This window comes from Colobus angolensis, unplaced genomic scaffold (genome assembly GCF_000951035.1).
Source record: "Colobus angolensis palliatus isolate OR3802 unplaced genomic scaffold, Cang.pa_1.0 Scaffold18, whole genome shotgun sequence".
In the NCBI taxonomy this organism is placed as follows: Eukaryota; Metazoa; Chordata; class Mammalia; order Primates; family Cercopithecidae; genus Colobus; species Colobus angolensis.
Window position 1 is genome coordinate 5,379,380 of NW_012114932.1, and position 20,590 is coordinate 5,399,969.

General features: G+C 39.9%; 1 protein-coding gene across 1 annotated transcript in view; it reads left to right on the forward strand.

The window, feature by feature from the left end:
* The first annotated feature begins 1,723 nt into the window (after nt 1-1,723).
* Nucleotides 1,724-20,590, forward strand: part of SETD2 (SET domain containing 2) — a 120,611-nt gene continuing 101,744 nt past the window's right edge. The window contains exons 1-4 of the mRNA XM_011939322.1: nt 1,724-1,782; nt 4,189-8,558; nt 12,969-13,100; nt 15,689-15,817. Coding sequence (XP_011794712.1) covers nt 1,741-1,782; nt 4,189-8,558; nt 12,969-13,100; nt 15,689-15,817 — 4,673 coding nt within the window. The 5' untranslated portion in view covers nt 1,724-1,740. The remainder of the gene's footprint in view (nt 1,783-4,188; nt 8,559-12,968; nt 13,101-15,688; nt 15,818-20,590) is intronic.

Consider the following 20,590-nt stretch of genomic DNA (forward strand, 5'->3'; position numbering starts at 1 on the left):
GAAACCTGACCACTGCCTCCTACTCCATCTTATTGTTGACTTGCTTACACCTTATAGTCAGGTAATACTGAACTGTTTCTAGATTCTTTACACATATTATTCTGTGTTATTTTGTGTGTTTGTGTGTGTGACGGGTTTTCACTCAGTTGCTCAGACTGGAGTGCAGTGGCATGATCTTGGCTCAATGCAATTTCTGTCTCCCAGGTTCAAGCAATCCTCCGAACTTAGCCTTCCTTTTAAAAATTATTTGTTTATTTTTATTTTCTTTTGAGAAAGAGTTTTGTTCTTGTTGCCCAGACTGGAGTGCAATGGCACGACCTTGGCTCACTGCAACCTCCACTTCCCGGGTTCAAGTGATTCTCCTACCTCAGCCTCCCAAGTAGCTGGGATTACAGGCACGCACCACCATGCTCGGCTAATTTTGTGTTTTTAGTAGAGATGGGGTTTCACCATGTTGGCTAGGCTGGTCTTGAGCTCCTGACCTCAGGTGATCCGCCCGCCTTGGCCTCCCACAGTGCTGGGGTTACAGGCGTGAGCCACTGCACCTGGCCTAAAAATTATTTTTAAGAGAGATGAGGTTTTGCTATGTTATCCAGGATGGTCTCGAACTCCTGAATTCAAGTGATCCTCCCAACTTAGCCTCTTAAAGTGTTGGGATTACAAGCATGGGCCGCTATGCCCAGCCTTATTTTATGTGTTAATCTCTGACTCTGCCTGGGATCTTCCCACAAATGTATTCTTCAAAAATGAATCCTCTCTTCAGGAATTTTTTTTTGTTTTGTTTTTGAGACGGAGTCTCTGTCGCCCAGGCTGGAGTGCAGTGGCCGGATCTCAGCTCACTGCAAGCTCCGCCTCCCGGGTTCCCGCCATTCTCCTGCCTCAGCCTCCCGAGTAGCTGGGACTACAGGCGCCCGCCACCTCGCCCGGCTAGTTTTTTGTATTTTTAGTAGAGACGGGGTTTCACCGTGTTAGCCAGGATGGTCTCGATCTCCTGACCTCAAGATCCGCCCATCTGAGCCTCCCAAAGTGCTGGGATTACAGGCTTGAGCCACTGCGCCCGGCCTTTTTTTTTTTTTTTTTAAGACAACCATCACCACAGCTGGAGTGCAGTGGTGTGATCATGGCTACCTGCAGCCTCGACTTCCTGGGGTCAGGTGATCCTCCCACCTCAGCCTCCCAGGTAGCTAGGACTACAAGTGCACGCCACCATACCTGGCTATTTTTTTGTATTTTTTATAGAGACGGGGTTTCACCATATTGCCCAGTCTGGTCTCAATCTCCTGGGCTCAAGCCGTCAGCTGGCCTCAGCCTCCTGAAGTGCTGGGATTACAGATGTGAGCCACCACACCTGGGCAGGAAAAATTGTTTGCATTCCTATTTTCCCACTGAACTGAGTTGCATATCATCCTCTTTGCTGCCTCACTATACATATTTCTATTCTTATATTTACTCCATTATGTTGGAATTACTTTTGTTACAAATTTCTTTTTTGTAACTTACAGGAAGCTGAACTTTTTGAGGGCAGGGATGCTGGCTTTATTCAAATTTGGTCTCCAGGACTTAGCATAGTATGTGGCACTATCTTGAGTAAATATGTGTTAAACTAAATGTAACTGAGTCTGAAGGAATGGACAATCCATATAGATTATACCTGTAGGTAGTAGGTATCGTAAGGTTTAATACAAATAACTGTTATTTCAATCGTTTTTAAGTATTTATGATTTCTTTTTATTCTTTTGCATGTTTTCTTGGCTGAATGGAAATAGAGAAGAAGAAAACGAGGTAAGTATAATTTAACTAGTCATTCAGTGATTATGACATTGACCACTAAGCACATTTTAGAAATTGGGTAAAAGCTGAAAACACTCAAAATGTAGCTATCATTTTGAATGTCAAATGAAGTAATAGTTTTTAATTTTGTTTTTAGAGCCATGGTAACTTATCCCAGTGAGGGATGTTGCGTATCTCAAAAAAATGGTTTTTAAACTTTAGAGCTTCAAGAGATTTAGGAAAGGTAGAGAAAGTTGGAAGTTCTAAAAATATCTTTTACTTGTTTTTTATGTATTGAGCTTCCATTTAAGATTTAACTTGAAAAGTGGATTCTGTTTCTTAAAAGTATTTGGCTCATGCCTGTAATCCCAACACTGGGAAGCTGAGGCAGGTGGATCACTTGAGGTCAGGAGTTTGAGACCAGCCTGGCCAACATGGTGAAACCCCATCTCTACTAAAAATAAGAAAATTAGCCAGACGTGGTGGCTTAGTCCCAGCTACTCAGGAGGCTGAGGCAGGAGAATTGCTTAAACTGGGGAGAAAGATGTTGCAGTGAGCCAAGATGGTGCCCCTGCGCTTCAGCCTGGGCAATAGAGCAAGACTCTTGTCTCAAAAAAATAAAGTATTTGGAATTCACTGCTCCATGATAAATACATGTGAAAATATTTACTTTCCAACTTGAATGACTACCATGTAATTTTGAAAACCGATTTCAGATTTTACTGTGTTGAAAGGGAAGTTATTCTCCTAAATAGCTGAAGTGGATTAAAGAACATGAATTAGAAGAATTTTGCATATGGAAAGTATACCACCGTCTTGAATTTAGGATTGAGTTTGTTGCTGTAGATTTTTCTGATGCTCTTTCTACAACCTGTGTTATGTCTTGAACTTCCAAAGCTCACCATTTCCTTTGGTGATTTGGCAAACATGGAGGAAGTAGTCTTCTTAGATTTGTACCTTGTAATTGTTGCTCATAGAGCAGTATTATTACCTGAGGGTGGGGAACCCAGGCAGAGACAGTGATGTGTGCCAAGGCAGAGAACTCTCCAGGAAGGCAGAAGGCCTGGTCCTCATTTGGTTGCCTCATCTGTAAAACAAGTAAGTTGGGAAGTTCCTCTATATCAGTGGTTTCCCAAACCTGGGACATTGATTAGAATTGCCTGTAATGCTTGTTTTTTTTTTAAAAAAACAAAAACTTCAAAACACCCCAAAAAGCAAACACTTGCCTCATCTTAGAGCTCAATAGCTCCCGTTGATATTTGATATTTCCTAGAATGTGGGTCACAGATGAATATTATTATTATTATTATTATTTTTATTTATTTATTTTTTTTGAGACGGAGTCTCGCTCTGTCGCCCAGGCTGGAGTGCAGTGGCGCAATCTCGGCTCACTGCAAGCTCTGCCTCCCGGGTTTATGCCATTCTCCTGCCTCAGCCTCCCGAGTAGCTGGGACTACAGGCGCCCGCCATCTCGCCCGGCTAGTTTTTTGTATTTTTTAGTAGAGACGGGGTTTCACCGTGTAGGCCAGGATGGTCTCGATCTCCTGACCTCGTGATCCACCCGTCTCGGCCTCCCAAAGTGCTGGGATTACAGGCTTGAGCCACCGCGCCCGGCCGAATATTATTTTTTTAATTTTTAAGTTTTTTATTTTTTTGAGACAGAGTCTTGCTCTTTTGCCCAGGTTGGAGTTCTGTGGTGCCATCTTGGCTCACTGCAACCTCTGCCTCCCGAGTTCCAGTGATTCTCCCACCTCAGCCTCCCAAGTAGTTGGGGTTACAGGCGCATACTGCCACACCCTGCTAATTTTTGTATTTTTAGTTGAAATGGGGTTTCATTATGTTGGCCAGGCTGGTCTCGAACTCCTGACCTCAAGTGATCCTCCCGCCTCGGCCTCCCAAGGTGCCGGGATTACAGGGGTGAGCCACCGTGCTCGTCCCAGATGAGTATTTTTACTGTGCACTCAATGTGATTCCAGGAGACCACTGGTCTTGATGATCTCTGACTTTTCATCGCTGATAGAACACAAGAACAAACCATATTGAGTACTGAGATGTTAGATATTGCCCTTTATACAAATGTCCTTTGAACATATGTCAGGTTTTTAAAAAATTCTTTTTAAAAAATACTACCTGGAATATAGTTATAAAACTGAAAAAAATTTATGTAAGAGAAAGAATGGGAAAATTAGGTAATTGTTGAAGCTAGGAGTGGATACTTAGGGATTTATTGTACCATTTTCTATACCTTTGACTGTGTTTGAAAATTTTCGTAATAAAGATATATATAGCTTGGTGAAATTCATACTATTTGTTATTAGAAAGGGCTTTTCATTTCTCCAGTACACATTTTAAACTGTGCAGTCCATTTGAAAGTAACTATTTATTGTAGTAGTAATTACTTATTTTGTTCATTTGTAGGCAAAGATTGAAAATGTGCAGAAAACAGGTTTCATCAAAGGACCAATGTTCAAAGGTGTTGCTTCTAGTCGATTTTTGCCCAAAGGCACCAAGACAAAAGTTAATTTGGAAGAACAGGGACGACAGAAGGTGTCATTCAGCTTCAGCCTTACAAAGAAAACTTTGCAGAATAGGTTTCTCACTGCACTTGGCAATGAAAAGCAAAGTGATACTCCAAACCCTCCAGCTGTACCTCTTCAGGTAGACTCAACTCCTAAAATGAAAATGGAAATTGGTGATACCTTATCTACTGCAGAAGAATCTTCCCCACCAAAGTCAAGGGTGGAATTGGGCAAAATTCATTTTAAGAAACACCTGCTTCATGTAACATCCAGGCCACTGCTGGCTACTACCACAGCAGTAGCATCTCCACCTACTCATGCAGCACCACTACCAGCAGTGATAGCAGAATCAACAACTGTAGACTCACCACCCTCATCTCCACCTCCACCGCCTCCACCTGCCCAAGCCACAACACCCTCATCACCAGCACCAGTAACAGAGCCAGTGGCCTTGCCACATACACCAATAACAGTTCTAATGGCAGCACCAGTACCCTTACCAGTAGATGTAGCAGTTAGATCTCTGAAAGAACCACCAATTATAATTGTACCAGAATCTTTAGAAGCAGATACTAAGCAGGACACTGTATCTAATAGTTCAGAAGAACACATAACTCAAATATTGAATGAGCAAGCAGATATTTCCTCAAAAAAAGAAGATTCCCATATTGGGAAGGATGAAGAAATTCCAGATAGTTCTAAGATTAGTCTGAGCTGTAAAAAAACAGGTTCTAAGAAGAAATCCTCACAATCTGAAGGCACCTTTCTTGGTTCAGAATCTGATGAAGATTCTGTACGGACTTCTTCAAGTCAAAGATCACATGATTTAAAATTTTCAGCAAGCATTGAAAAGGAAAGAGATTTTAAAAAGAGCTCAGCACCTTTAAAAAGTGAGGATCTAGGGAAATCTTCACGATCTAAAACAGATAGAGATGATAAATATTTTAGCTATTCAAAACTTGAAAGAGATACTCGGTATGTATCTTCCCGATGTAGATCAGAAAGAGAGCGACGGCGGAGCAGATCTCATTCTAGGTCTGAGAGAGGCCCTAGAACTAATTTATCCTATTCCAGGTCAGAACGATCTCATTATTATGACTCTGATCGTCGCTACCATAGGAGCTCCCCTTATCGAGAGAGGACACGCTATTCTCGGCCATATACAGATAACAGAGCACGAGAGAGTTCTGACTCAGAAGAAGAGTATAAGAAGACATACTCAAGGCGTACCTCATCTCATTCCTCTTCTTACAGAGACCTAAGGACATCATCCTATTCTAAATCTGATCGGGACTGTAAAACTGAGACCTCTTACTTAGAGATGGAAAGAAGAGGCAAGTATTCTTCAAAACTAGAAAGAGAATCTAAAAGGACTTCAGAAAATGAAGCAGTTAAAAGATGTTGTTCTCCCCCTAATGAACTGGGATTCCGACGAGGGTTATCATATTCTAAGCACGACAGTAGTGCTTCCCGTTATAAATCTACCCTTTCAAAACCTATACCCAAGTCTGATAAATTTAAAAATTCTTTCTGTTGTACAGAATTAAATGAAGAAATCAAACAGTCTCATTCTTTTAGTTTACAGACACCTTGTTCAAAAGGTAGTGAATTAAGAATGATTAATAAAAACCCTGAAAGAGAAAAGGCTGGATCTCCAGCTCCATCAAATCGATTAAATGATTCACCTACTTTAAAAAAGCTAGATGAATTTCCTATTTTTAAGTCTGAATTTATAACACATGATAGCCATGATAGTATTAAGGAGTTAGACTCTTTATCTAAAGTGAAGAATGATCAATTAAGAAGTTTTTGTCCCACAGAATTAAATATAAATGGATCTCCTGGGGCAGAATCTGATTTGGCAACATTTTGCACTTCTAAAACTGATGCTGTTTTAATGACTTCTGATGATAGTGTGACTGGATCGGAGGTATCCCCTTTGGTCAAAGCATGCATGCTTTCATCAAATGGATTTCAGAATATTAGTAGATGCAAAGGAAAAGACTTGGATGATACACGCATGCTGCATAAGAAGTCAGAAAGCCCATTTAGAGAAACAGAACCTCTGGTGTCACCACACCAAGATAAACTCATGTCTTTGCCAGTTATGACTATAGATTATTCCAAAACTGTAGTTAAAGAACCAGTTGATACGAGGGTTTCTTGCTGCAAAACCAAAGATTCAGACATATACTGTACTTCAAATGATAGCAACAACCCTTCTTTGTGTAACTCTGAAGCTGAAAATATAGAGCCTTCAGTTATGAAGATTTCTTCAAATAGCTTTATGAATGTGCATTTGGAATCAAAACCAGTTATATGTGATAGTAGAAATTTGACAGATCACTCAAAATTTGCATGTGAAGAATATAAGCAGAGCATCGGTAGCACTAGTTCAGCTTCTGTTAATCATTTTGATGATTTATATCAGCCTATTGGGAGTTCAGATATTGCTTCATCTCTTCAGAGTCTTCCACCAGGAATAAAGGTGGACAGTCTAACTCTCTTGAAATGTGAAGAGAACACATCTCCAGTTCTGGATGCAGTGCTAAAGAGTAGAAAAAGTTCGGAGTTTTTAAAGCATGCAGGGAAAGAAACAATAGTAGAAGTAGGTAGTTACCTTCCTGATTCAGGAAAGGGATTTGCTTCCAGGGAGAACAGGCGTAATAATGGGTTATCTGGGAAATGTTTGCAAGAGGCTCAAGAAGAAGGGAATTCCATATTGCCTGATAGAAGAGGAAGACCAGAAATCTCTTTACATGAAAGAGGAGAAGGAGGACGTGTGCATACTTCTGATGACTCAGAAGTTGTATTTTCTTCTTGTGATTTGAATTTAACCATGGAAGACAGTGATGGTGTAACTTACGCATTAAAGTGTGACAGTAGTGGTCATGCCCCAGAAATTGTATCTACTGTCCATGAAGATTATTCTGACTCTTCTGAAAGTTCAAGTGATGAAAGTGATTCAGAAGATACAGATTCAGATGATAGCAGTATTCCAAGAAACCGTCTCCAGTCTGTTGTGGTTGTGCCAAAGAATTCTACTTTGCCCATGGAAGAAACAAGTCCTTGTTCTTCTCGGAGCAGTCAAAGTTATAGACACTATTCTGACCATTGGGAAGATGAAAGATTGGAGTCAAGGAGACATTCGTATGAGGAAAAATTTGAAAGTATAGCAAGTAAAGCCTGTCTTCAAACTGATAAGTTTTTCCTTCATAAAGGAACAGAGAAGAATCCAGAAATTTCTTTTACACAGTCCAGTAGAAAACAAATAGATAACCACCTGCCTGAACTTTCTCATCCTCAGAGTGATGGGGTTGATAGTACGAGTCATACAGAAGTGAAATCTGACTCTCTGGGTCACCCAAATTCAGAGGAAACTGTGAAAGCCAAAATATCTTCTAGGCAGCAAGAGGAGCTGCCAATTTATTCTTCTGATTTTGAAGATGTCCCAAATAAGTCTTGGCAACAGACCACTTTCCAAAACAGGCCAGATAGTAGACTGGGAAAAACAGAATTGAGTTTTTCTTCCTCTTGTGAGACATCACGTGTGGATGGCTTGCACTCATCAGAAGAGCTCAGAAACTTAGGTTGGGACTTCTCTCAAGAAAAGCCTTCTACCACATATCAGCAACCTGACAGTAGCTATGGAACTTGTGGTGGACACAAGTATCAGCAAAATGCAGAACAGTATGGTGGGACACGTGATTACTGGCAAGGCAATGGTTACTGGGATCCAAGATCAGGTAGACCTCCTGGAACTGGGGTTGTGTATGATCGAACTCAAGGGCAAGTACCAGATTCCCTAACAGATGATCGTGAAGAAGAGGAGAATTGGGATCAACAGGATGGATCCCATTTTTCAGACCAGTCCAATAAGTATCTTCTATCCATTCAGAAAGACAAGGGGTCAGTGCAAGCACCTGAAATAAGCAGCAATTCCATTAAGGACACTTTAGCTGTGAATGAAAAGAAAGAGTTTTCAAAAAACTTAGAAAAAAATGATATCAAAGATAGAGGACCTCTTAAAAAAAGAAGGCAGGAAATAGAGAGTGATTCTGAAAGTGATGGTGAGCTTCAGGACAGAAAGAAAGTTAGAGTGGAGGTAGAGCAGGGAGAGACATCAGTGCCCCCAGGCTCAGCACTGGTTGGGCCCTCCTGTGTCATGGATGACTTCAGGGACCCACAGCGATGGAAGGAATGTGCCAAGCAAGGGAAAATGCCTTGTTACTTTGATCTTATTGAAGAAAATGTTTATTTAACAGAAAGGTAAGTCTAATTAATGCTTGCTTGACAAATTTTAACTCTTTTTTTGTTGTTGTTAGAAAAAGCCTTTAAACAATTCAGACTGTATGAGATAAAACATATGAAAGAGTTGTGGGATAAAATAAATTTAAAAGCCTAAAAAAGTGTTTCTACCTATTTAGATTTGATAGTATATATTGCTTTCCCCATTTTTCCACTCCAGGAAAGGGAAATGAGGTGTCTACTTTTTTTCTCTTATTACTTACTCGATTTTCAAGGTATAATTTAGGCTAGCCCAGTTTTTCTGTAATTCCTTTTACATGTGAAAGTGTGACCAAAAAAAAAAAAAAAAGAATAAAACCCCTAGCAAAATAATCCATTCTTAGAGAAGAAAAGTGGTTACGTTGGCTTTTATTTTCTTACTTTTTTGTTGTTAAAAAAAAGAAAAAGCTTTTAAACAATTCAGAGTGTATGAGATTAAACACATGAAAGAGTTGTGGGATAAAATAAATTTAAAAGCCTAAAAAAGTGTTTCTACCTATTTAGATTTGATAGTATAGATTCCTTTCCCCATTTTCACCCTCCCCAGGAAAGGAGATGTCTATTTTTTTTTTCTTTTATTACTTACTTGGTTTTCAAGGTATAATTTAGGCTAGCCCAGTTTTTCTGTAATTCCTTTTACATGTGGAAGTGTGACCAAAAGAATAGAATAAAACCCCAGCAAAATAATCTGTGCTTAGAGAAGAAAAAAGTGGTTACATTGGATTTTATTTTCAAAATTGTGCAGAATGAAGTATCTTTGGGTACTGTATTAGTCCGTTTTCATGCTGCTGATAAAGACATACCCAAGACTGGGAAGAAAAAGAGGTTTAATTGGACTTGCAGTTCCACATGGCTGGGGAGGCCTCAGAATTGTGGCAGGAGGCAAAAGGGACTTCTTACATGGTGGTGGCAAGAGAAAAGGAGGAAGAAGCAAAAGTGAAAACCCCTGATAAACCCATCAGATCTTGTGTGACTTATTCACTATTACAAGAATAACCCAGGAAAGGCCGGCCCCCATGATTCAATTACCTCCTCCTGGGACCCTCCCACAACACGTGGGAATTCTGGGAGATACAATTCAAGTTGAGTTTGGGTGGGGAAATAGCCAAACCATATCAGATACTTATAAAGTTAGAACTAGACTAGAACATAATTTTCTTCTCTCATTTTTTTTAGATTATTGGTTTTTTTTTTTTGAGACGGAGTTCCGCTCTGTCGCCCAGGCTGGAGTGTAGTGGCCGGATCTCAGCTCACTGCAAGCTCTGCCTCCTGGGTTTGCGCCATTCTGCTTCAGCCTCCCGAGCAGCTGGGACCACAGACGCCCACCCCCTCGCCCGGCTAGTTTTTTTTTTTTTGTATTTTTTAGTAGAGATGGGGTTTCACTGTGTTAGCCAGGATGGTCTCGATCTCCTGACCTCGTGATCCGCCCGCCTCGGCCTCCCAAAGTGCTGGGATTACAGGCTTGAGCCACTGCACCCGGCCTAGATTATTGTTAATAGATTAAATCTGGCAATAGTGTAATAAATATTTTAGAAATGATAAAGTGGTTTATCGAAAAATCCCTAACATGAAACAAATTATAATGAGAATAAGAGTAATGAAAACATAGTCCTCTAGAGCAGGGCTTCTCAGTCTGTTTTAACTTTAACCCCTCCTTGATAATTTCCTTTTTCCTGATGTAAATGTATGCCTATTGTGCTTAAAAAACCGAAACAAAAAGTATTCTACCCACTTACGCTCCTTTTTTGGAAGTTTTCCTGCTAGTTGGGAATCAACCTAACCATTGTACCTTTAAGCATCAAAATGTCATTAAATCAAGTTTTCCACTGTGTATAAGGTAAAAACTTAATTTTAAAGGTAGGTCCTACCAGAAATTTTTTTTTTCTATTAAAAAATAACCTTTTAACACAGAGCCTTTTACAGTTACTTTCATTTATATCTAGTTATAAATTAGGTTTACATTTAAAATATTCAATATTTTAAGTAAGTACCCTTTAGGAATTGTGTGAGTTGACTAATGGAACTTACAAGATCTTTGTAAAAGAATATAAATAAAACTAATCAGTCCAATTCTGACTTTTCTTTAGCATTGAGAATCAGATATATATATATATAAAACTACACATAGATTTGGTTAGGAGAGGCATAAGAGGGCTTCCACCACTTTGCAGTGGGAAGGATTTATATATATTCAACTTTTTTTTTTTTTGAGACAGAGTCTCATTTTGTCGGCCAGGGTGGAGTGCAGTGGCATAATCTTGGCTCACTGCAACCTCTGCTGGGCGCCACCATGCCCAGCTAATTTTTGTATTTTTAGTAGAAATGGGTTTCACCATGTTGGCCAGGCTGGTCTCGAACTCCTGACCTCAGGTGATCCACCCGTTTTGGCCTCCCAAAGTACTGGGATTACAGGTGTGAGCTACCACGCCCGGCCTATATATTCAGAATTTTGAAGTGCCTGTTAATATGCTAGGCATTTAGGAGCCACTAAGAAGGCAAACTCTTATAAGAAATAATATGAATATAATGAAAAAATTTTTCTTGTGTTTAATGGAAAAGGGCTTACTTGCCAAAATGTATGCCCATTAGTCCTATTCCAGTCTTCTAGAGCAATACAAAATAAAGCTGCTGCTGATTCTCCAAAATTGTAGCTAAGTACTTCTTTTTTTTTGAGACGGAGTCTCGCTCTGTCCCCCAGGCTGGAGTGCAGTGGCCGGATCTCAGCTCACTGCAAGCTCCGCCTCCCGGGTTCTTGCCATTCTCCTGCCTCAGCCTCCGGAGTAGCTGGGACTACAGGCGCCCGCCACCTCGCCCGGCTAATTTTTTGTATTTTTTTTTAGTAGAGACGGGGTTTCACCGTGTTAGCCAGGATGGTCTCGATCTCCCGACCTCGTGATCCGCCCGTCTCGGCCTCCCAAAGTGCTGGGATTACAGGCTTGAGCCACCGCGCCCGGCCCCCAGCTAAGTACTTGTAAAGAGATAATTTTGTTTAGTCATCCTCAGGCGAAGCATATTCATATACTCATTAACGAATTATGGTCTTTAATCAAGAGGAATCATTCTTTTCCCCTAAACTTAGTTAAAACTATCATAACACTCTTTAGGCACTTTATAAAATTGGCACTAGAATAGAACATATGTTGAAGATTAAAGCAGATTAGAGGTAGGAGATAGCCATTTAGAGCAGCTATGCTGTTTCCTGTTTGATAGTCAAAGAGTGATTTATAGTTCTTATAGTTCCCTAATCTTAAAAACATCTTAACAGATCTTTTTCGACCATCTTTGTTTTTTTGTTTTTGTTTTTGTTTAGACCAGGGTAAAAGACTAGTTCATCAGCAAAAAGGCCAGTAAATAATCACATTTTCACTTTTGCTTTGCAACTCTGGTGTGGGTTATTATGAACCCAGTCAAATTTTAGCAGTTTATGTTCTCCTCCAAAATAAATCTGTCTGCATGGAGAAAGTTTAGCCCTCTTAAACTTTTACCTGATTGTTCTGTAATTATACTTCATTTAAAAAATTCAATCTGCTTTTAAACAAAATTTATGCAAATGTGATGTTACCGAAAGATACTCTAAAATATTGGATTTAGAACTCTTATTTTTTTAGAAACCATTTTTCTCCCTTAATGTTATATCTCAACTATTATTTGCTCATCCATAAGGTCTGATTCTTAAACTTAACTTTAACCAGCTATGTCACTATTTGAAATGCGTGCGTTTTCGTATTTTTCCCAGAACCTAGTATGACTTTAACACTTGAAACTGTTCAGAATCCAAGGCTTAGCTGACCTGGACTAGGAAATAAGGACTGAGTTCCAGAATGATTGGTTTTGAACTCATCTCATCTTCCCCCATTTGCCAAGGTTAAGTTTGCCCTTCTCATGTTTTTTTTTTTTGGTAACTTAGTTCTTAGGATTTTCAGTCTCACAAGTACTAATGATTAGATGTTTTATTTTGAATACTTGACTTACAGGAATCATTAAATGTGAATCTAGCCAGGCGTAGTGGGTCCTGCCTGCGATTGCAGCACTTTGGGAAGTGGACGCAGGGGGATTTCTTGAGCCTGGGAGTTCAAGACCAGCCTAAGTAGCATAAAGAGACCCTGTCTCTACAGAATATTAAAACAAAAACAGAAATTAGCCAAGCATGGTGGCATGAGCTGTGGTCCCAGCTATTCAGGAGGTGAAAGTGGGAGGGTCATTTGAATCCAGGAAGTTGAGGCTGCAGTGAGCCATGATCACATCACTGCACCCTGGCCTGGATGACGGAACAAGACCCTGTTTAAAAAAATCTGAAAGAATCTAATGAGATTTAGCACATATTTGATTATATATGTTATATCTTTACCAGGAAATTTATTTAATCAGTTTTTATGACATTTTACCCAATAGAAAGAAGAATAAATCTCATCGAGATATTAAGCGAATGCAGTGTGAGTGTACACCTCTTTCTAAAGATGAAAGAGCTCAAGGTGAAATAGCATGTGGAGAAGATTGTCTTAATCGTCTTCTCATGATTGAATGGTAAGTAAATTGGAATACTCTGCTTTTGCTCAACACTTCTATTAAATGTCTCTAAATATTGAGTTATCAATGAAGAATAAAATTTAACCTTTCTCCTACCTATGAATGACTATAAGCAAAGAAGTATAGTAGACACTTTGATGTGTAGTAGAAAGCAGATATTAATAGGGAAACAAATTTCCCTTGCATTGTGCATTAGATTACAGTACCCACCATGTTTTCAGTGCTGTGTAAAGGAGTCCTATAGTATTAATTTCTATTCAGTACTTTTTTTATCTTATAATATTCATGTCCTAGGAGGTAAATATTGGTATTTTTTAGCTTTCACTATAAAGTGAAATAAAACCGTAACATTTCAGAAATGCATAAAGTGAATGTCTTTTTCTCCCAAGCATCGATTCCATTGTTTTGTCATTTTTCCAGAAAACTTTTAATGCCTTTGCTAGCATAGGTAGATGTTTTCCTCTTTTTATGTATACAGATAAAATCTTGTTCTATATACTTGCTTGGATTTGCTAATCAGACCTAATGAGAGCTCTATGTACAGACCCGACTAAATCTTTCTCTTGACTGCATTATGTATTCATAGCTGGTAATTATTCTGTTGACAGACATTTGCTTCTGTATTGTTCTTATAAATAGTAAATATCTTTATATTAAAAAATTTAATCTTGGCCAGGTGTAGTGGCTCATGCCTGTAATCCCAGCTATTTGGGAGGCCGAGGCGGGCAGATCACTTGAGGTCAGGAGTTCAAGATCAGCCTGGCCAACACGGTGAAACCCCATCTCTACTAAAAAATATAAAAATTAGCCAGGCATGATGACACACACCTGTAATCCCAGCTACTCGGGAGGCTGAGGCAGGAGAAGCACTTGAACCTAGGAGGTGGAGGTTGCAGTGAACTATCACTCCACTGTACTCTAGCCAGGGTGTCAGAGCAAGACTTTGTATCAAAAAAAATTTTTTTGACCAGTCTGATTGATGAAAAATATATTCTTGTCTTTAACGTGGAAAGAGTATACCTTATTTTTAATGTTAGTGAAGTGTTTTCTTCTCAAAGCTCAGTTTTTGGTTTTGCTCATGTTATAGTGTTGTGAAAATAAAATATATATACCTTGAAAAAATAAAGAGAAAGCATTTTTGGTATTCTTTTATCCAAACTAGAGAGAGAGATGACAGTACAGATGTAAGAAGAGAAGACATAGGGTTAGCATTTTTCTAACTTCATATTGTTGCCCTAGTCATTCTTCTGGGTTTTCCTGCCAACCTTGTGAAGCATACATGAAAAAAAAAATTTCTTCATATTATTCACACACTTTAGTAGTTCTCTGTTGTTCTCATGATTAGGTTCAAACTTCGCCTTGTATCCAGAGCCCTTCGTAGCATATCATCAGCCTGTCTTTTCATCCTCCAGCAACTCACCTTTCTTACCAGTTATCTTTAGTTGTTTCATTTCCCTTTGTCCAAACAGGGATTGTTTTCCTATTTCTGCACACAGGCAGGGACAGTTGTATCTCCAGCTTTCTTTATGCATGTCCTATATATCATTAGAGATTCTGCCTTAAATTCTCTTCCCTCCTGAAAGCTTTCCTTTATACTGCCTCACTCTGGAACAAATCCTTTATCCTTTGACCGTTGCTAAAAACGTTATTTGCTGCTGGGTTGGCAATAAATAATAATGTATTAAAAATGGTAATTTCTAGTAGTCTTTTTTTTTTTTTCTTTTTGAGACAGTCTCCCTCTGTCGCCCACTCTAGAGTGCAGTGGCGTGATCTTGACTCACTACAACCTCTGGCTCCTGAGTTCAAGCAATTCTCCTGCCTCAGCCTCCCAAGTAGCTGGGAGTACAGGCATGCACCATCATGACTGGCTAATTTTTAGGAGAGACAGCATTTCACTATGTTGGGGAGGGTAGTCTTAAATTCCTGACCTCAAGTGATCCACCTGCCTCGGCCTCCCAAAGTGCTGGGATTACAGGCACGAGCCACCGAACTTGGCCCCCTCTAGTGTAGTTTTAATCATTGTTAAAAACCTTTATATCTATCACATATTAAGAAGTCAATCAGTGTTTGATTTTATCATTTTTACTCTAGGATCCATGGGAGAAGAGCCTTGCCATGTTATTCTGTTTACTCTGAACAAGGATATGTTTAATAATGACTTTAGATTTTCTCAATTGTAGATCAAGTAGTTAGCTGCGTTCAAAAAATGAAAAGTGATTAGAGTAGAAGGAAGGGAAGGTGCACTTACAGAAAATAAGTTCTGCAGAGTTGTCAATGTATGGAAAGCTTACATGCAGCCTGAAAATGTATTATAGACACCTAGAGAGTGGTAGACATTTCCTGTGATGACCAGATGTCAAGGCTGTATTGTGGGTATGATGTGTTCAAGTAACAATGTAGATACTCAGTTCTAAGGAATCCCTTTGTGATGGAAGGAAAAGAAGGCTTAGTTGGCGGTTAGTCATACATATGTTAATTATACCATAAAAGTATGTATATGTGTAGTTATACTAACACATTTTTTCAAAGTTACTTTGGTTCTTTGCTGCTTTAAAGAATTAAGTTTCCTCCTTTTCTCATTTCAGTTCTTCTCGGTGTCCAAATGGGGATTATTGTTCCAATAGACGGTTTCAGAGAAAACAGCATGCAGATGTGGAAGTCATACTCACAGAAAAGAAAGGCTGGGGCTTGAGAGCTGCCAAAGACCTTCCTTCGTAAGTTCTGTTTTAATTTCGTTACACTTCACTTTTTTTTTTTTTTTTTTTGAGGCAAGGTCTCACTCTGTCACCAAGGCTGGAGTGCAGTGGCACAATCTTGGCTCACTGGAACCTCTACCTCCCAGATTTGAGCGATTCTCCTGCCTCAGTCTCTCAAGTAGCTGGGACTACAGGTGCATGCCACCACGCCCAGCTCATTTTTTTTGTAATTTTTGGTAGAGACGTTGTTTCACCATGTTGGCCAGGCTGGTTTCGAACTCTGACCACAAGTTATCCGCCCACCTTGGCCTCCCAAAGCGCTGAGATTACAGGTGTGAACCGTCGCGCCTGGCCTTCGCTTCATTTTTGTCTTGTTGAACTTAGATGTTTTTGTAGGAAAACAATTTCTGTATTACACTGAGGTTTAATGATGATTATTACGTAGAAGGACCACTTGGTAGCTGGTTTGTTGTTAAAAAAATTTTGTTTTTCTTTTTTGGTAATTATGTTTTCTTTAATTCCAAGCAACTACCAAGTGTATGCTGTGGACCTCCAGAATCTCTATGAAGCTATATAAAAAGGAGTTGGGACAGAATCCATTAGTATACATAAAATTGAGTTGGGGTAAGAGTAGAAGACAAGGCCAGGTGCAGTGGCTCATGCCTGTAATCTCAGTGCTATGGGAAGCTGAGTGGGAGAACTGCTTGGGCCCAGGAGTTCAAGGTTACAATGAGCTGTGATCATGCCACTGCATTCCAGTCGGGATGGCAATGATCTCTTGTCTCTTAAAGGGAAAAGCAAAAAGAGTAGAAGAGACTACCTGAGCATATCAAGGTTAAGAATTAAAACATACCTGATAGATTAATGATGATCAAGTATGAATGAATGAATACATGTTGCCTTCCATCTAACTCATGTAACTTTTTAATGTAATACAGCAAAAGGTTCACTTTATTTTCTGCCATATTCAGTGTTTCCTGGAAATGTTTAAGTTTCTTATATAAAGCATATTTAAAGTATTCTTGGCCGGGCATGGTGACTCATGCTTGTAATCCTAGCACTTTGAGAAGCCAAAGTGAGTGGATCACCTGAAGTCGGGAGTTCGAGACCAACCTGGCCAACATGGCAAAACCCCGTCTCTACTAAAAATACAAAAATTAGATGGGAGTGGTGGCGCACGCCTATAATACCAGCTACCCAGGAGGCTGAGGTAGGAGAATAGCTTGAACTTGGGAGGCAGAGGTTGCAGTGAGCCGAGATCATGCCACTGCACTCTAGTCTGGGAGACAGAGCAAGACTCCATCTCAGAAACAAACAAACAAAAAAACCAAAATTAGGCTGGGCGTGGTGGTTCACGCCTGTAATCCCAGCACTTTGGGAGGCCGTGGTGGGCAGATTACCTGAGGTCAGGAGTTCAAGACCAGCCTGGCCAATGTGGTGAAACTCGGTCTCTACTGAAAATACAAAGATTAGCTGGATGTGGTGGCAGGCGCCAATAATCCCAGCTACTTGGGGGGCTGAGGCAGGAGAATCCCTTGAATCGGGGAAGCGAAGATTGCAGTGAGCCAATCTTTAGGCTGGTCAGGAGTTCAAGACCAGCCTGGCCAATGTGGTGAAACTCTGTCTCAAAAAACAAAACAAACCAAAAATTAGCCAGGCATGATGGTGCACACCTGTAATCCCAGCTACTCAGGAGGCTGAGGCAGAAGAATTTGCTTCAACCCACTAGGAGGAGGTTGCAGTGAGTCGAGATCACGCCACTGCATTCCAGCCTGGGCGACAGAGCAAGACTGTCTCCAAAAAAGAAAAAAAGTATTCTTAATGAAAGTCAAGTGCCTCATTGAAGTTAAATATAAAATATAAACAAATTACATGTATTTATGGTTGAAACATTTAAAAAATATATTAAAAAAAATGGAAGGAAATAAAACATTTGCTGGATTCCAGTAGCTTAGACATAAATATTCTTTAAGAACGCTCTGAGCATATGGCCACACTTGGATGGGAGTTGGAGTTGGGGCAGGACTTGGTGGGGTTTAGTCTGTTTATTGGGGGAATTCAAAACACAGGTAATAAAGACAGTAATTTTTTTTTCTCACTGTTTTCCCCTTGGCAATAATTTAGTTTTATGACAGGAATCCTCATATATCTTTTGATAAGCAAATTGTTCTTTATTTTTTTTCTTTTGAAGATAAGAAATGATGTTTATATTAATCTATCCTTTTGAGAACCAATCAGAAAAAAAACACGTTTTGTTACACAAAAAGGGGGCTGGTAGGAACCTCATAGATTTCCCTTCTCCTCAAAGTGTTGTAAAAACACATCCTGGCTCATAACTGATTTTTATTATTTTTTATTTTTTTGAGACAGTGTCTTGCCCTGTCACCCTCACTGGAGTGTCCTGGCTCAATCATAGCTCACTGCAGTCTCAACCTCCCAGGCTCAATTTATCCTCCTGCCTCAGCCTTCTGAGTAGCTGAGACTATAGGTGTGAGCCACTATGCCCAGCTACTTTTTTTTTTCTATTTTTTATAGAGATGAGGTCCTCACTATGTTGCCTAGGCTCCTCATAACTGGTTTTTAATTGTTTATTTGAAACAAATATCCTACAGATTTGTCGTATGCCCCATATCCAATTCATTGGATTCTTTGTAATATTTTAAACGAATAATTGATTATACTTCCTTCGAACACTGTTAATGATACAGAAATCAATACCTCTCAAAGCAGCCCATTGAATTTCCAAAATCACTAGTTCTAGTCCAGACGCACATTTTCAAAGATGCCTTCTTTCATTCTGCCCTAGTCAGCCAGGCCGCCTTGAGAGTTTTTTGTTTGTTTGTTTGTTTGTTTTAAAGTAACCACAGTTTGTACGCAAGCCTCTCTTAACAGAGACAATAGTGGATCAGCTGTCTGGACACTGGTCCTTTGTGGTATCTGCAGTAAAACACACAGCTTCAAACCAGATCTAAATTCTGTTACTTGCAACAGACACTCTTTGATAGCTCAGTGCTCTTCTCATATTAAGGGGAAAGGAGATTGGGGAAGGGAGGAAAGGATGCGTGGCTCCAGTTTATATGCCAGATTAAAACTTCCTAAAGCTCTTTTGTTTTCTTCAGCTATTCACAGAGAACCCTGCTCTGGTAAAAGATACTAGGACTTAATGTCTCTGTGTTTCCCATACCTTCCTACTCCTATAATTTCCACATGATGATGGTAATACCAGTAGTTATGAACTTCATAAAGTAGTCACAACTCTTGAGTTGTTTACTGGTAGAATATTACCATTTAATAAGCACAGATTGTCAGATCTACACAGGATGAGAAATTATTTGGAGCTAAGTTGCTAGTTAGTGTTAAAGTGCCATGGTGGACCTCACCAAAAAACCAGATTACTATCAAAACCCCTGTAGTTTTAGGAAATCTCCCAGTTGTAGGAAGAGAAGGCAGGGCTGTCCAGGTTGACTTAATGTAATTGGATACCAGATAGGGTTTTGAGGTAAAATTCACATAATATAATATTGACCATTTTAAAGTTTACAATTCAGTACCATTTAGTGCATTCATAATCTTGTGCAACCGTCACCTTTGTCTCTGTCCAGAACATTTTTATCATCTGAAAAGGGAACTCTGTACCTGTTAAGCAGAATCTTCTCATACCCGCCTCCTCCCAGACCTGGCAGCCACTAATTTGCTTTCTGTGTCTGAGGGTTGGATCTATTCTCGGTATTTCATATAAATGAAATTACACAGTATGTGGCCTTTTGTGTGTGGCTTCTTTCGCTTAGCATTATGTTTTTGAGGTTTCATCTGTACTGGAGCATGTGTCAGCACTTAATTCCTATTTATGGCTGAATAATAGTCTCTTATATGGATATACGATATTTGTATATCCTTTTGTTAGTTGATGGACATTTGGGCAAATGAGGCTTTTTTAAGATGGAGTCTTGCTTTGTCACCCAGGCTGGAGTGCAGTGGCACGATCACGGCTCACTGCAACCTCTGCTTCCTAGGTTCAAGGGATTCTCCTGCCTCAGCCTCCTGAGTAGCTGGGATTACAGGTGTGTGCCATCATGCCCAGCTAGTTTTTGTATTTTTAGTAGAGATGAAGTTTTACCGTGTTGGCCCAGCTGGTCTGGAACTCCTGACTACAGGTGATCTGCCTGGCTTGGCTTCCCAAGTGCTGGAATTACAGGGGTGAGCCACCGTGCCTCACCGAAATGATGTTTTTTTAGAAGCCATCTTTCCCTTCCACTTTTTTTTTGTTGTTGTTTTTCGACACAGGGTCTCACTCTGCTGCCCAGGCTCGAATGCAGTGGTGCGATCACAGCGTACTGCCACCTCAACCTCCTGGGCTCAGGTGATCCTCCCACCTCAACCTCCTCAGTAGCTGGGACTACGGGTATACACTACCATACTCAGCTAATTTTTTTTGTATTTTTAGTAGAGACAGGGTTTTGCTGTGTTGCCCAGATTGGTCTTGAACTCCTGAGCTCCAGTGATCCTCTCACCTTGGCTTTCCAAAGTGCTGGTATTACAGGCGTGAGCCACCACACCTGAGCCGTTTTATTAATAAAAAGTTTCAAACTTACAGAAAAGTTGAAAGAGTGAAACAGTTAGCGTCCATATAAGCACCACTTAGATTTTATAGTTTTTTTTTTTTTTTTTTTTTCAGAGTCTCGCCCTTTTTTTTTTTTTTTTTTTTTTTTTTTTTTTTGAGACGGAGTCTCGCTCACACTACTACTTCTCCTCCTCCTGGGAAGTAGAGGCTAAAAGGTATACAAGATCTTT